The 14,517-nt window shown below is 34.6% G+C and overlaps 1 protein-coding gene and 1 long non-coding RNA gene across 4 annotated transcripts in view; one reads left to right on the forward strand and one right to left on the reverse strand.

Moving 5' to 3' along the window:
* The window catches only part of LOC107859280 (protein SCAR1), a 16,915-nt gene extending 8,694 nt beyond the window's left edge, over positions 1-8,221 (forward strand). For 2 of the 3 annotated variants that reach the window (XM_016704242.2, XM_016704244.2), the window contains 5 exons: positions 3,512-3,579; positions 3,720-6,753; positions 6,898-7,002; positions 7,619-7,726; positions 7,913-8,221. In XM_016704242.2, coding sequence (XP_016559728.2) covers positions 3,512-3,579; positions 3,720-6,753; positions 6,898-7,002; positions 7,619-7,726; positions 7,913-7,957 — 3,360 coding nt within the window. In that variant the 3' untranslated portion in view covers positions 7,958-8,221. The remainder of the gene's footprint in view (positions 1-3,511; positions 3,580-3,719; positions 6,754-6,897; positions 7,003-7,618; positions 7,727-7,912) is intronic. The other variant, XM_016704243.2, reaches the window with a different exon arrangement.
* An 822-nt stretch (positions 8,222-9,043) lies between these two features.
* Positions 9,044-9,687, reverse strand: LOC124895996. The gene is made up of 2 exons (XR_007052325.1): positions 9,517-9,687; positions 9,044-9,435 (listed from the first exon to the last, which is right to left on the reverse strand). It is a non-coding gene; the product is annotated as an uncharacterized LOC124895996 (long non-coding RNA).
* Between the last annotated feature and the right edge of the window lie 4,830 nt (positions 9,688-14,517).

Below are 14,517 nucleotides of genomic sequence, written 5' to 3' on the forward strand. Positions count from 1 at the left end.
ATTATTCATGAATGATTACCGTGTCTTCCATCTGAGCTTTTATAGTTCGAGTGAACTACTAACATCAATGTATTAACAGTGAAATGGAACTACTATAGTGTTAACTACCTAAGCTACAGTTATAACAGAAATTTAAACTATAACTGTCTAACTTATTCTTCAACAACTTGCTTCCTCAAAGTGCCAGCTTAGCTCATTCCTCCAACTTGTATCAATACCCCTCCGTAAAGAACATTCTTGACCTCAAGAATGGAAAAGATGGAAACATGTTGCACTTCAGACAAGAAATCCCAAGCAGCTTGAAGCCTTGTACAACATCTATGCCAGTCCATTTGATAAGGACCCGACACACAGCCTCATTACCTCTTTTTACCATTCTTCTGTCAAGGATATCCTCAGCTATGGGGCAATTATACTTCCAAAATTCATGCTTAACAAAGTCATACTGCAAGGAGAAAACCAACACAGGACAATATCCTTTAACTCAATATTAACGAACTTTCTGTCAGCAGTCTTAGGGGCCAATAAAGTGACTACACCGAATCTCAACATATATCTACCCTGTTTTCTTGATGCCTTGTCACCTGCCTCACCGCAGAAGAGGTTACTATCCTTCAGAAATTCCTCCAAAATTTGGCGTAAAATAGCACCTTTGATATGTGTTAATCTTCCACTACAATGCAAGTGTTCCCTTTCCGTCAGTATATCCCGAAGCAAGTCACAAGGTAGAAACACATCTTTGATGCCATATCTTCTCTTCATCACCCTACTAATAAAAGTAGTTTTGATTGTATCAATTTCACTACGAATTGCAAAAGTTAACCCATCTGGCAGGCTATGAATCTTCATCACCATTAGTAATTGTTGTTACATCTCCCCTCCAAGGCCATGTATAATGAACTATGTAAAAGAGACAATACTGAGAACTGAAGGTGCAACGATTAGCCTTAAAATGCAACTGAGTCGATGCCTCTCCACATTAATAGTATTGCACAACTTGTTCATGAATTTTAGACTATGCTTCAGCTGCCCCAATTTAGTCTTATAGTCAACATGGTAACTACATTGCTTCTCTTTTAGTGAAGCCACAATATTCCTTCCACTTTTTTCCAACATTTCAAAATTAGCAAGAGCAAGCATGACAAGAAGAAGGCTCCACGGAATACTCTGATCAACTGCCTGAATTATTTTGTACGAAGCCCCAAGAGGAAGTGTAGACCCTTGTCTAGAAGCCACGTAAAAATCAGTTAGTTGCTCACAATGTCTTGATGTAACGGCATGAAAACCCTTACTGTCCAAAGCTACGAGGTAAGCATCCATGAAGTTTTTCCAGGATGCTATAGCTCCCGGTATCTTAAAACTCTGAGTGTGCCCAGAAGTTCTCCACATTTTTCCATCATGCCAAACAACAATGTTAATGACTGGTATCTCATTTTTGTAGGCTGCTATTTGGCGGCACATGATATTAGCTTTGTCCTGGTTACCTTTATGGGCTCTTTTTAACTGCAGATTGTCACCTGGGAAAAGATTCTTCCCTGAAGAACTTACCATCAAAAAAACTTTTTTCCACATGTAAAAATCGGTTTCAACTTTTTCCAATGTAGGTGCAACAAAACCACCATTCTCCATAAAATTCAAAACATCCATGACTTCCAGCTTGCCATCATAGGTAAGTTGTAATCCAGTTACAACATCCAATTCAGTGATTAAACTGATAGGGGAAGAAAGAGAGAAATCAATAGAATTGATTCTTTTTCCCTCTTCATCAACTTCTCTCCATGGTTCACCAATCCCTCCCTTGTCCTCCTTAACAGCGTAATTGTTATCCATTTCGTCAATTATCTCATTGGGAAATGCAATCACACTCTTTGTTATCTTCGTACTAAAGCTATGCATGTAATTCTTCAATTCAGTTCTATAGTCTATATCAATCAGAACAGTTACCGTAGAATCACTTTTGCTCTCTTGTCCTCTGTCAATAGGCTCATATTGTTCAGTGTTCATCCCAATCTCTACGCTAGCAGTCTCTTCCTCCACACCCACTGATTTATCTTCGCTTATAGGAGTACCCTGTGAGCCAACTATCATCACGAGAGGTTCCACTTTGTCATACTTTCTGTGTATGGGCTCCAACAACATCCGAGGAATAGGACACATTTCCTTCTTCTGTGAAATATCTGTTTTCTCTGTTGCTTCACATTCCCGTTGATTGACAAGAAAAGAAGCCAAATTGTCAAAAGACATCCCTACTTCACCAGTGGGTAGTTTATCATCCTTATACAACCCTGTTCTCAGATCTTGACAAGAAAACCTAGGGAAATCCAATTTAGAGCATCGAGAGAGAAATTTACCACTATTAGTTTGAATTTCCTTAGTTGTATTGAAGTGTGCTTGATCTCTGGAACAGTTTCCCGCAACAGTTTCCCGCAACAGAAGATTTTGCCCTACCAAGTTTCACTTCTTTTTCTTGTTGCGTTATGTTGCCCAGTGCTTGTTTCATTTCCCTTAACTCTTTATTTGTCTGTACAGTCCTATCCGTCATGCTCGTCATAACCTCCATGAGTTTTTGCAATTGATCTTGAATCTGTGAACGCTTGTCATCCATTTCTGTTGTTGATCCTTCTTGATTCTTGTTCCGAGTCATAATCATGCCAAGAACCGGACTTCTCTGATACCAATTGATGCACTTAAAGGAATCGCAACTGAAAATTGTTAATCTAGGAGCTATTCTCGAAGAAGATGATAGCTAATTCAGTGATTAATCCGAGAATTTAAGCTAAAAAGAAATTATAGAGAGAATATAGAAGAGAGAAACTTGAGATATTATTCATGAATGCTTACTGTGTCCATCTGAGCTTTTATAGTTGGAGTGAACTACTAAAATCAATGTATTAACAGAGAAATGGAACTACTATAGTGTTAACTACCTAAGCTACAGTTATAACAGAGATTTAAACTATTATTGTCTAACTAATTCTTCCACAACTTGCATCCTCAAAGTGCCAGCTTAGCTCATTCCTCCAACTTATATCATAAAATCCAACTTTGCACGATGAACATCAAGGAGTAACTAAAAGCACGAGTTAGTACTGTCTGTTTATAGTTGCATTAATCTTAAAATTTCTGCCATCACCACACTCCTAACAAAGGACGAAAATGAAAAGCAATGCTCTATGTGCAGATTGAGCAAAAGAGGCATGGGCTGCTTAAGACTGTCCTTCCATTAGTAAAAATTAAAAAGGATCAGCTCTTATTTGCACTGAGATTTTGTTCTATTCCTGGGTATAGAGTGGTCTTTTGTTTAGCTGGATGCTACTTTGGCCTTGAAATATTAGATTTTACCTTCTGTAGTGCTTCTTATTATAAGCTCAAGAAAGTATGTAGTTCCATTGGTGTTCTTCCAGCAAGTGCTCGTGAATGTTAAAGAAATAGCTGAGCCGTAGCGAGCTTGTTACTTTGTGGTGGTAATTTCAATAAATTTCTAATGCAAATATGTGTCAACATTGAACAGAAGAAACAATCGCGGAGGAGGAATGGAGAAGTCTCTCGTAGTGCGTCTATGCCCAATTATGGTTGTAGGTATGCATTATTTGTCTTCTCTTGTGGACAGAAAAGATGGAGAAAAAGTAGCTTTAGAGAACTGATGCATGATAGGGATAGTATATTTGTAGCTTTTGCAGATTGGAATTTGCTGAAAGATAACTTTGTGATTTTTGCAGAATGCCATTTTCTTCTAGAAATCTGGATAGGCGTCCTTCCTGGGTTCAGAGTTTCTCCACACATGATACAACCCTCAAATCTGACGTAGATTCGAGACATGGGTCGGACCTGATGGAATGTGTTTCGCAGCCAAGTTTCTCAGTTCAACCTGAAGATGGAAAATCTGAGACTGTCTCATCTCCAATAAAAATGCAGCCTAATCAGTCCTTTGATTATTCTTTTCTTGAAGAAAAGAGCGATCATGCTTCCAATGATATTGGCCATGATTTTTCACAAGAGCTAGCTGACCTTGTTTCGACATCTGTTGCTTGGAACTTAAAGATGCAACCTGACACACAAGAGTCTAAAGGATCCTTTGATTCGACTTCACAGCTACAATTTAACAATAAGCTTGATCATGCTTTTCCTGAGGAAAGAGGTGAAGTTGTTTATGATGACATTGGTAATATTGTGTTAGAAGAGCAAGCTGGTCATTGCACATCTTCTGTTACTTGGAGTGATAAAACAGTGCGTGAGGAACAAGAGTCTAGAGAATCCTTCTCTTCTCCATCCCAGATTCATCATGATGCTTTACCTGATTGTGCTTCCCCTGACCGAAAAGGCGGTGATCAGTGCAGTGATATGGGAAATAGCTTAACAGAGGACCAAATTGGCCGCAACTTATTGTCTGTTGCTTTGAGTGGTAAGATGAGAACTGCAGAAGTAGAGTCTAAAGAAATCTTCTACTCTCCGTTGCAGATGAATCCAAGTGCTTCCATAGAAGATGCTTCTCCTGATGAAAAGCTTTGGGTCATATCTGATGAAGAGGGTAGCAATTTTCCACAAGAGCAAGTGGGTCCTAGTTCACCTTTCTTGACTAGCAGTGTTAAGAATGAACAACTGGTCCTTATTATTCAGAAGTATGATATTGATGAGAGTTTGGAGACACGTCAAGAAAATCTACTCCTAGATACACAAGTATTGGATTTAGCAACTTCTGAAAATATTGAACAACAAAGTTCTGAGCCTGAGGCTGAAATTATACAAAGGTCAATTTCTTATGAAAGCCAGTTTGATGACATTGAAAGTGAAACTGACAATTATATGGATGCACTTAACACCATTGAGTCAGAGTCTGAAACTGATTTGGATTGTCAAAGAAAACGAGAAATGGAGCTGGAGTTTAGATTGAAGACTGACTCATCCTTGAATGGAACCCTTGGAAATAGAGCAACACTTTCTGATCAGAATTTGTCTCCTCCTACACCTGAAGTCGTAGCTAGAAATTCCCCTGAGAATAGTGGTTTTGGTGGTAATACCAACTTGGCATCTGCTGAATCTGATTCTGCAGCTTTCTCTTCCTCTGCTAAAGTAAAATATGAGGAAATTCCAGAGAATATCTCTTCAGGGTTTGGTGAATTTTTTCCATCTCCGCAGATAGCTAGAATTACTTTAAAACCAGACAGTTCTGTAGATGTCCCTTCTAGTAAAAAATCCAATATTCTGGAAACATCACAAGAGGAACCACTTGTCAGCAATCATATCACCTCTAGCCCTAGGAATCCTGGTTTATCACTGCCAGTAGTCAACAGGATCCAGTGTGGTCCTTCCGACTCTGAAAAACCTCCGCCCCAACTTCTGGGCACTCCTAAAGTCCAATTCTGGACAAATGGTGGCTTGCTCGGGCTTGAGCCTTCAAAGCCTCCAGATGGTGTGATAAATAGTGTTGGTCAAGTTTATGAAGCTAGTCAAAATGAGGTAGTCGTTACTTCAAGGAAAGATCCTGTTCGCATCAGTGACAAACATGCAGGAAAACAAGATGATGTACAGAATACGTCAAGAGAGAAAGGTGATGGCCAAAATTCTGTTCAAGCAGTTGCCTTTTCTATTAGGAACATATCTTCAAGATTTTCTGCCAAAGATTTAGATGTCAAACTCGACAAGTCAAGTAATTTATACCAGCAAAATTGCACTGATAAGCCCCTAAACAGTTCTTTAGATGGATCTGGCATGACATCTAGCACAGTGGGACCCGTGAGCCCACAATCCCTAACTATTGCAGCTGATCGAGGGAATGGAAAGAATTCATCACGTATTCTTGAACTAGGTAATAGATTGCTTACGAATGGGTTCCAAGGGAAACTATCACTTGGTTGGAATGATAACACTGATTCAGTCAGTTCCTTGAACACCGGAAGCAATGAGCCGATAAATGATTACCAACATTTTGTGGGTAGAACAATTAAAGACTTCCCAGGAAGAGGATCCCCGTTTACATCACCTTCTTCGTCACCGCCACTTGGACATATGAAAATCTCATTCCAGCCAATAGACAGCGTTGAGATTTCGAAACTGAAACTCAGATTTCCTGATAGGAGTAATATCAATGAAAGCAATAGTGATATGTTCTCTTCTTTTCAGCTGGTGCCAGAGCCTTCTATTCCTCTGCATGAAGTTGGTTCAGACTCAGATGACGACACATTTTCCAGATCATCTCCTGATCTGTCAGATGATTATCTTAGCCATCAGTCTGAGTCAAACTCTGAACAGTGGGAATCTGGTAATTCTCCTAATTTAGAGAACCAAGAAGTATCTAATACTTTGCATAGGATATCGTTAACTGGATCAACTTCAGCATCTTTCGAGAACGGCCGAACGGTTCATCAGGATTTGCACGCCTGCAGTAGACGTCATATTCCTTTCGCAGAATACTCTCTGGAGGATTCTCAGTGTGATAATTTATTTGATCTGCCAGTTCTTGATACCCAGCATTCCTCGTTCAAGCATGGAGTAGGTAATGCTACATCTCCAAGAGATTTTCTAGAGCCATTGTCTGGTAAGGAGTCTACACCTCCTCCTCCACCGCTCCCTCCAATGCAGTGGCAGAGTATGCAATCACATTTAGATGACGAACAAGATGATCTACATCTGTTATCTGAAAACCGCCATGTGTTTGATCTCAATGAGCCTGGATCTACCATTTCTCATCAACCTAAGCCTCCTCCATTTAAGCAAAACCAAGTAACTGAAGCTGCATTTACATTGCAAAGCAAGGTGCTCTTTTTAACCCCACTACAGAATATCAAAAGAAATGAAATTGAAAAAGGAATGAAAATTTTAATTAGAAGGTTCACTTTTCTACTTTTCGTATCACACTCGATTAAGTAGGAGGTGACATTAATGCATTTATACATGCAGCAGCCACATTCGACAGACACAAATGGGCAGCAATTTGTTGATCATGCTGAAAATGGCAGAGGAATCAATGAAAAGGAAGACTTCCTGCACCAGATTAGAGCAAAAGTGAGTGGTCATTATTGTCCTGCTGATTGAATATGTGCTGCCACTGGTTTTGATATTGTTTAGTTCAAATTTGTTTACCATCTTTATCTGTTAATTTTCTTTAAGCCCGTGTGAGTTCCCTGAACTAATTTGCTCGGGCTCTCCAAAAATGTTGCTGCACTCGCGTCGGATCCTTCAAAAATACACTATTTTTGGAGGATCGGACACACACTCGTAGATATTTTTTAAGAGTCTGAGCAATTTAGTCCCTGAACACTTCAAGAATTTATATCTGATTTTGGAAAATTAGCGAGGAGCTCTTTTTCGATTGAATATTGGATAGCTAAGCTAGTTGTAGTCTGCTCCCTCAATGGGTTCGCTAGCTTCTTTAAGCCCCATTTTCCTTGAACTACCCTTTAATTTGCTTCCTAATGAATGTGATCCACCTTCTGGAGATAATTTCTTCAAAACTGTGTTGTGTAATCGTTCACTCTTGTTTACAATGTGAGTGGGGGTTGAAGTTGCTTTGAAGTTATGATCTTCATACTTAAGGATATTGAAGTATCTAATACTTGCCAATTTCATGCCATTTGAAGAATTCTAATTACTTATATTCCTTTTTTATTGTGTGATTCAGTCCTTAAATCTTAGACGAACTGTTCCAGCAAAACCAACTGGAACTACAGGGCTTCCAGCAAGCGTCAAGGTCACTGCCATTTTGGAGAAAGCCAGTGCGATCCGTCAGGTATCAACATCTTACCCTGCATCCTTCTCTCCATTCTACAATCCCTACTCCCCGAATCCCCACCCTCCTGGTGGAATCCAATAATAATGAACATAAAATTGGTGGACTGAGGTTCCAAGTTACCAACACATTTAGCTAATCTGGCATCTTATTCCTTTCATGACTTTATTTTCAACTTGTATTCAGGCAGTTGGAAGTGATGATGGAGAAGATAACTGGAGTGACACTTGAAGATGACATTAGGCTATCAAACCCAAGCATGTATAATTTTACCTCTGGAGTTGGGTGAGAGTGTGTTAAGAATATGTAAATAATTAGCTCTTATCTGTATGTATTTTAGGTCCTGTTTTTGTATCTCGATTAGCTTTTTAGCTTAGCGTAGCTGGTAGCTTTCAACCTGTTTCTGTAAACATTGTGCTCTAGGCTCTAGTATGACCCAGCAACATTTTCTTGATTTCAGAGGCATAAATTTATGCATAAGCCTTTTTTTATTTAGACACCTCTCGATTATGCTTTCCACATTTTATCTTAGTATTTGTCCACAGCTTCGATTGCACGTTCTTGGAGTCCTAATAATTGTTAAATTTATGTGCTCATTGACTCCTTACCAAATCATTGAGATTCTCGTAATGGGATGAGATGATGAGAGATTATATGAAAGATTCGTCAGCAGCTTTCATGAAGATGGTCACAATGTTTTTTACGTCATAAGTTGTTGTTGCTCCATTTGATCTAGTTTCACACAACTATTGATTAAACGCGGTGTTATTTTGTACTCTCCAACAGCCATTCTCTCCTGTTCCTCAAGAAGTAACAGTTGAATGAATTTGAATTCTTGAAATTTGTGAAAAAATATATAATTATAATCGTACAAATACCTTGAAATGTCCCATGGGTTGAAGGAGTATTTATTTATTTTTATTTTATATATTTTTGACTGACTTTTGCTCTGCTGGTCTTCACTGAAAATTAGGGCCAAACTCCGAGAACTATGGCAACTTGAGTTAAAAATATATAAAGTACCAAATTTGCAAGTTGCATTCAGAACTACTTACCCTACTAAAACAGGATATCAACCACCTACAGTCAACACACACATATAGAGAGAGAGAGTTGGTTCAAAGTCGTGAAAATGAAAACACTTTTGTGGCAAGAAGCACTTCTTGACCTATTAAATAAGCTTACTCGGGGCGAATATGGATTAATCAGGCAAGTGGATTTCGAACGCCAAATGCCAACTTAAGATAAAGTATATGGGGTCAATGGTCAACAATGTGAGTTGAGAATATAATATGGGGTTCAATTTCCACTCAGAAATATTAAATGATTCCTTTTCATTTGTCCAAATCTTGATATATAAAGTTGTTCGATACTTTATGTTAGTGAGAGGTAACAAGTACTCTATGAAACTAGTCGAGGAACACACAAGCTGACTCAGATATCACATTAATAAAAAAGAATGAAAGACAAAAGGACATAGGGTTTGGACAAATGTAATCTGAATTAAAGCAAGATGCTCTAATCGTTAATAAGATATATAGCTGGGGTAGAAAACTTTGTATTGAGGACTTTGTAATTGACATTTGGACAGATCTTAGCAATGAAACTGAACTTGCTTAAGAAAAACACATTCAAATTGTCTTTGCATGTTTCCATTGAGGTGTGCTTCCTTGTTTTCTGCTACTTTGTTTTTCTTTAGAATCTTTTACCTACAACAACAGCAAAAAATGCAATGAACTTTTTGCTTATCTGGATTCTGGCCTTGATGGAGATGCAACTAAATATTTAACCTGAAACTTGTTCACTTTTCACGCTGGTGTTTCTGTTATATGCTCGGCTGGACACTTAAAAAATCTATTATTACGAACCTAATAATTAATTTTTTACGTTATAAACTTCAAATTTTAGATTTGCAACCTCGTAATGAGAGTAACTTTTCTGATTTCGGAATTTGGTTATTTAATATGGAAGAAAAGGCATTAAAAAGCAAAAAGGAAAAATAAATAATTAGATCCGTAATCTATTCTACGATCGTTCTGCATGTGTTAAAGCGTCTTTTTTTCCTTCTAAAAGTGAAATTTTTTATTATTAATTAATAAAATAATTTAACAGTCTATTAAATAAATCAATAGAATGTACTGACCAGCTACAAAACTTGTTTGATAAAAATCTTATTAAATTAGATTAGCTCATGCAAATTGATCATCGAATTCCTTAACAATATAATAACTATGAAACATAATCATATTGATGAGAAGATCGAAAAATAAAAAGGAAAAAAAGTAAATTATCGTTAAATCATTTATAATACCAAAAACCATAAAAAGTTTCCATAACAAGTAAGAGACCAAGCAATGGGACAACAAATTTTAGTGGTATAAAAGGACGTATGCACCCCATTAAATCTTATCAGTTTCTATCCTAAAAAACCATGTGTCTTAGCTAATATTGTGATAATTAATTCGACAAGAATAATTAATTAATTAGGACCTAAAAAATATCTTTTGAAAAAGATGCATAAATCTAATATTGTGATTACTCTTATCTTCTAGAGTACAATATCAAGAGTTATTACTACGTTAGTTATTTTTTAATTGGGATTATGCACTCCAAAGTCTTACAACTTGGTAGCATTAATTACAGAAGGAAGATATGAATTGAATAATATTTAAGATATTGATTAGTTTAATCATCTAAATTAAAGTTATCATCCACAACAGCACCAACATGTAACTTGGCCTTTCCAACACACCCCTAATATGATTTTTTATTAGTTTAGCTTCTTCTAATTCTTTTCCTTTTTCAAAATCAATCTACAATCGGATCTATTTATAATAATATTATTATTGTTTTTATGATGAATAAAATATAAAAATAATCTAATGTGTGACCTTTATATATATATATATATATATATATACGAAATCTTGCCTCTACATATATTGTGAAAATAAAGAGATTATTTTTATTAGATTCCTAACTCTAAGTAAAACATATCCAACCTAGCTACAAATAGAATTATCTCCTTTAAACAACCCCATGACTACACGTACTAGCTAGGGCATTTATATGGCTAGTTATACTGGTATTATAAGGGCAGCTAATTAGTGAAAAACTAATTACAATACAATTACCATAAGATAGAATATTCTACACAATCGACAAACCTTTTGAATTTTTGTGAGCATAGCAATAGCTTATAAAAGCAACCAAAAAGAAAAAGTGCATACATCTTTTCAATGTAAAGGAGGAGAATGCTTGTTTGTGTACAATTTAAATATGGAATAAAATAAGATTTGTGTTGGAAATGAAGAAGTTCTACTTTTGTAGTAATAGCCTGTTTGGATCAAAGTTATAACTTTATTAAAGGTAACACCATAATCTTGAAAATTAAAAAGGTAACCCCCTCTACTTTTTTCATTTCATTAGTAATTTTATGAACTGAAAGCTACCCAGACAACAACACATTTGCAAAAAATTCTGATTGATTTTTGAAAAAGATGACATAACAAAGGTTATTAGAAAAGAAAAATATTAGTAGTAGATGCTTGAAAAGCAAAGACTTTGATTAAAGAAAAGAAAGCTAGATAAAAGGAATAGCATTTACTTACAATAACAAGCATCCAGCTTTAAAGTATAGTATCAAATTCACCCCTTTTTGGTCTCACCAAAAATATCTAATCACTTCTTATCTCTTTTTTGTTTTCTTCATTTAAGTCAAGTCAATAATATTTCTGTTAGTTTAGGGGGGAAAACTTTTTCTTTCTTTTTCGTTTTCTTCTTTCAGTTTTCCTTAGTCAATCAGATTAACTTTACTTTTTGAACCCTTGTCAAGGAGGGCAAACAGAGCTTAGGGGGGTTTCATTTCTACTATTGAACCAACAGACTACTTTATTTTATTAGATTCCTATAGCATATTTTTATATATCTAACAAATTACTCAATATAAAAGTTTATTATTTCTAGATCCATCTCAATATTTAAACGCAAGTAAAAGTAAACATTAGCAGAGTAATTTATACTTGAACACTTGTAGCTAAATATTCCTATCAAACACTCCTCCTTCAAAAGTTCTTGTTTTATGCAACAAAGTGTGTCTAATATACATTATTTTTGTACTTGAACCAGTAAATAGAGTTTTATGACATTGAGGTTATACACATATATGGAGGTTCTTTCTTTTAATACTCAGTATATTGAGGCATCAACATCATCATTGTAAAATGTTAAAGAGATAAGATGTGTTCTGTGCATTATTACATTATATATGCAATCATGTCTAATAACTTCTTTCCTTGGTCTAAAGAAGAAAAAGGCTCTTCTTTAATGGCCTGAATGAATGATGAGTGACTTAAAAAGAAATGAAAAGTACTACTACTCAAACTAAAGGTATACATTGGGATTCATATATAATTGGTCAAAGGACATGAAATATAAGTCAAGTTTTATTACTAATAGTATTTACATCATTCCATTTTGCGTTTTAATTTTTAGTATGCCTGCATATGAATTTAAGAATATTCAAAAAAAAACTTACAATGTAAAACATTACCATATGAAAATGAAGTAAATCTTTTAATTTTATGATATTATGCCTTGACATTATAATAAAAAGTCCATCTTAACACACACACAAAAAAAGATTATCAGCACACTAGCTAGTTTAACCAAAGCTAGCAAGATATGGTAGTAAATAGAACTAGGTCATCTTACAATAATTAACTGCATGGAATATATATTTAGTAACTACTCCCTCCGTTTCACAATAAGTGAATTGTTGAAGCAATTTTAATGTTTCAAAATAAGTGAATATTCATAATTCAAGGTAAATGTTGAAATTTTTTTCCAAATTTACCCTCCATTAAATGTGCATTGAGAGTGATGTATCATGTGTCTTTGTTTTTTGAAGAGGGTAAAATTGAAAAAACATGATAAATTTATGTCTTTGCTTTTTTTTTTTTTTAACATATGTGCCAAAATCTAACAATTAACTTATTATGGAACGGAGGGAGTACTAACTAATGATGCTTCCTATCTTGGATATGGCCAAATTAAGATTATTAGGGAAAAGATAATTTTAATCCAATCGAGAAATATTGCACTAATTAAGGTAGGCATAATGTAAAGTTTCAGTATGCATGTATGATGAAAAAATTGTCTATAAAACAAAAATAACTACAAATTTTGAAAAGAAAAACAAAAAAGAAATTGGCCAAAAACTTGTTAGCTGATTTTCATTTCAAACGCCACCTACATGTATCCAACCTTACTGACACCATATAACATTATCAACGATTTTTATTTTATTCAAGTATAGCCTTATTTGATATCCACAAGTTATCTGCCTAGAAAAACTATTTTTTTTTTTTCTTAGAAAAATAAAAGCATAGGACTTAGGAGAGTACAAGAATGGAAATTTAGGACTTGCCGTGAGAGGCGTAGTTAGTAATTTTAGTCGTAAATTATTAATACTAGACGCTATATGTATCAACCAACTAAGAAATGAAAACCATAGCTTAAAATTTAAATTATTAAATTTGATGTAAATATATATATCGAAACACTTTATAAAAATAAGATGATTGTTTGATCGATTGGAAGGGGAAAAAAATATTGGACCTTCATCCTTAAGGATTAAACCGCATGAGCATGCTGTGTCAGCGTAATCTCAATCTTGATTAAATAAAGAAAATACTTTAGGCAAAAGCTAATCCAGATTTGATATTAAACTAAACATTAGAAAAGACCTATCTTTTTCTTTTTAAAACTTTATCTCTTTTAATTCACCCCCTTTATAGCCTTATCTTTATACTCCCCACCTTTTTGAAAAATGTAAGTAACCTACCTGGTGATGGGTCCCACTTTATGGAAAAACTTTCAAACAATAAGATGACGTGGACAAAAAGTTCAGCATCAACTTTTTCTACCCCCTCCCCCCTAAACCTACTCTATATCATAGAATAAAGAATAAAAAGAGAAAAAAAAAGAAGCTTGTTTGTTGCTCATGGCGGCTCCCTTTTTCCTTTTATTCTTTTACTGGAAATTTACAACGAACTTTATTCCTTTTTGCACTTTTTGCTCCCCTAATTATGTCTATCACACGTATACTTAGAAAAACAATGATTTTAACCTTTTCCTTTTTTTTTTTTTTAAAGTCAAAAGTAAGTTGTATTTGTTATCCCCTATTCAAATTTATTAACATATTTTGACTTGGGGTAAAATTTTTTTTAAAAAAGAAGATATTTAAATTATGATATTTTAAATTAAAGATATATCAAACTTAGTAAAGAAATTTTTAATCTTATACTCTTAAAAGAGTTGTTAATAAAAAAAAAATCAATCCTTTTTAAACGAATTAAAAATGAAAGTAAGTCAAATAAATTGAAGCGAAAGATGGTTTTACTTGTTGTGTTTTAGTTTAATTACATACGAATTTAAAAGTATTAATATTCTGATATATTATAATTTTAAATAAAAATGTATATAACATATCAAAATATATATTTTATGTTATGAATTGTAAATATGTCATATCATTTCCATAAGAGAGTGTCCTTAAGAATAACATACAAATATTTGGATAAAAGTTTATTAAATATACAAAAGCTAACATTCTTTTTTAAAACAATATTTTATTTTTTTTAAAGAAAAACTACACATTCAACAAAAAGGTAGCAGCTTTTCATACAGTGACCTTTTTTGAGATAAAGAGTGCCATAAAGTCATTGAGAAAAAAAAAATCATACACAAAACTTGGGAAATCATAATAAACTTGACCTCAAAAAATTCCC

Source organism: Capsicum annuum, chromosome 2 (assembly GCF_002878395.1).
Source record: "Capsicum annuum cultivar UCD-10X-F1 chromosome 2, UCD10Xv1.1, whole genome shotgun sequence".
Classification (NCBI taxonomy): Eukaryota; Viridiplantae; Streptophyta; class Magnoliopsida; order Solanales; family Solanaceae; genus Capsicum; species Capsicum annuum.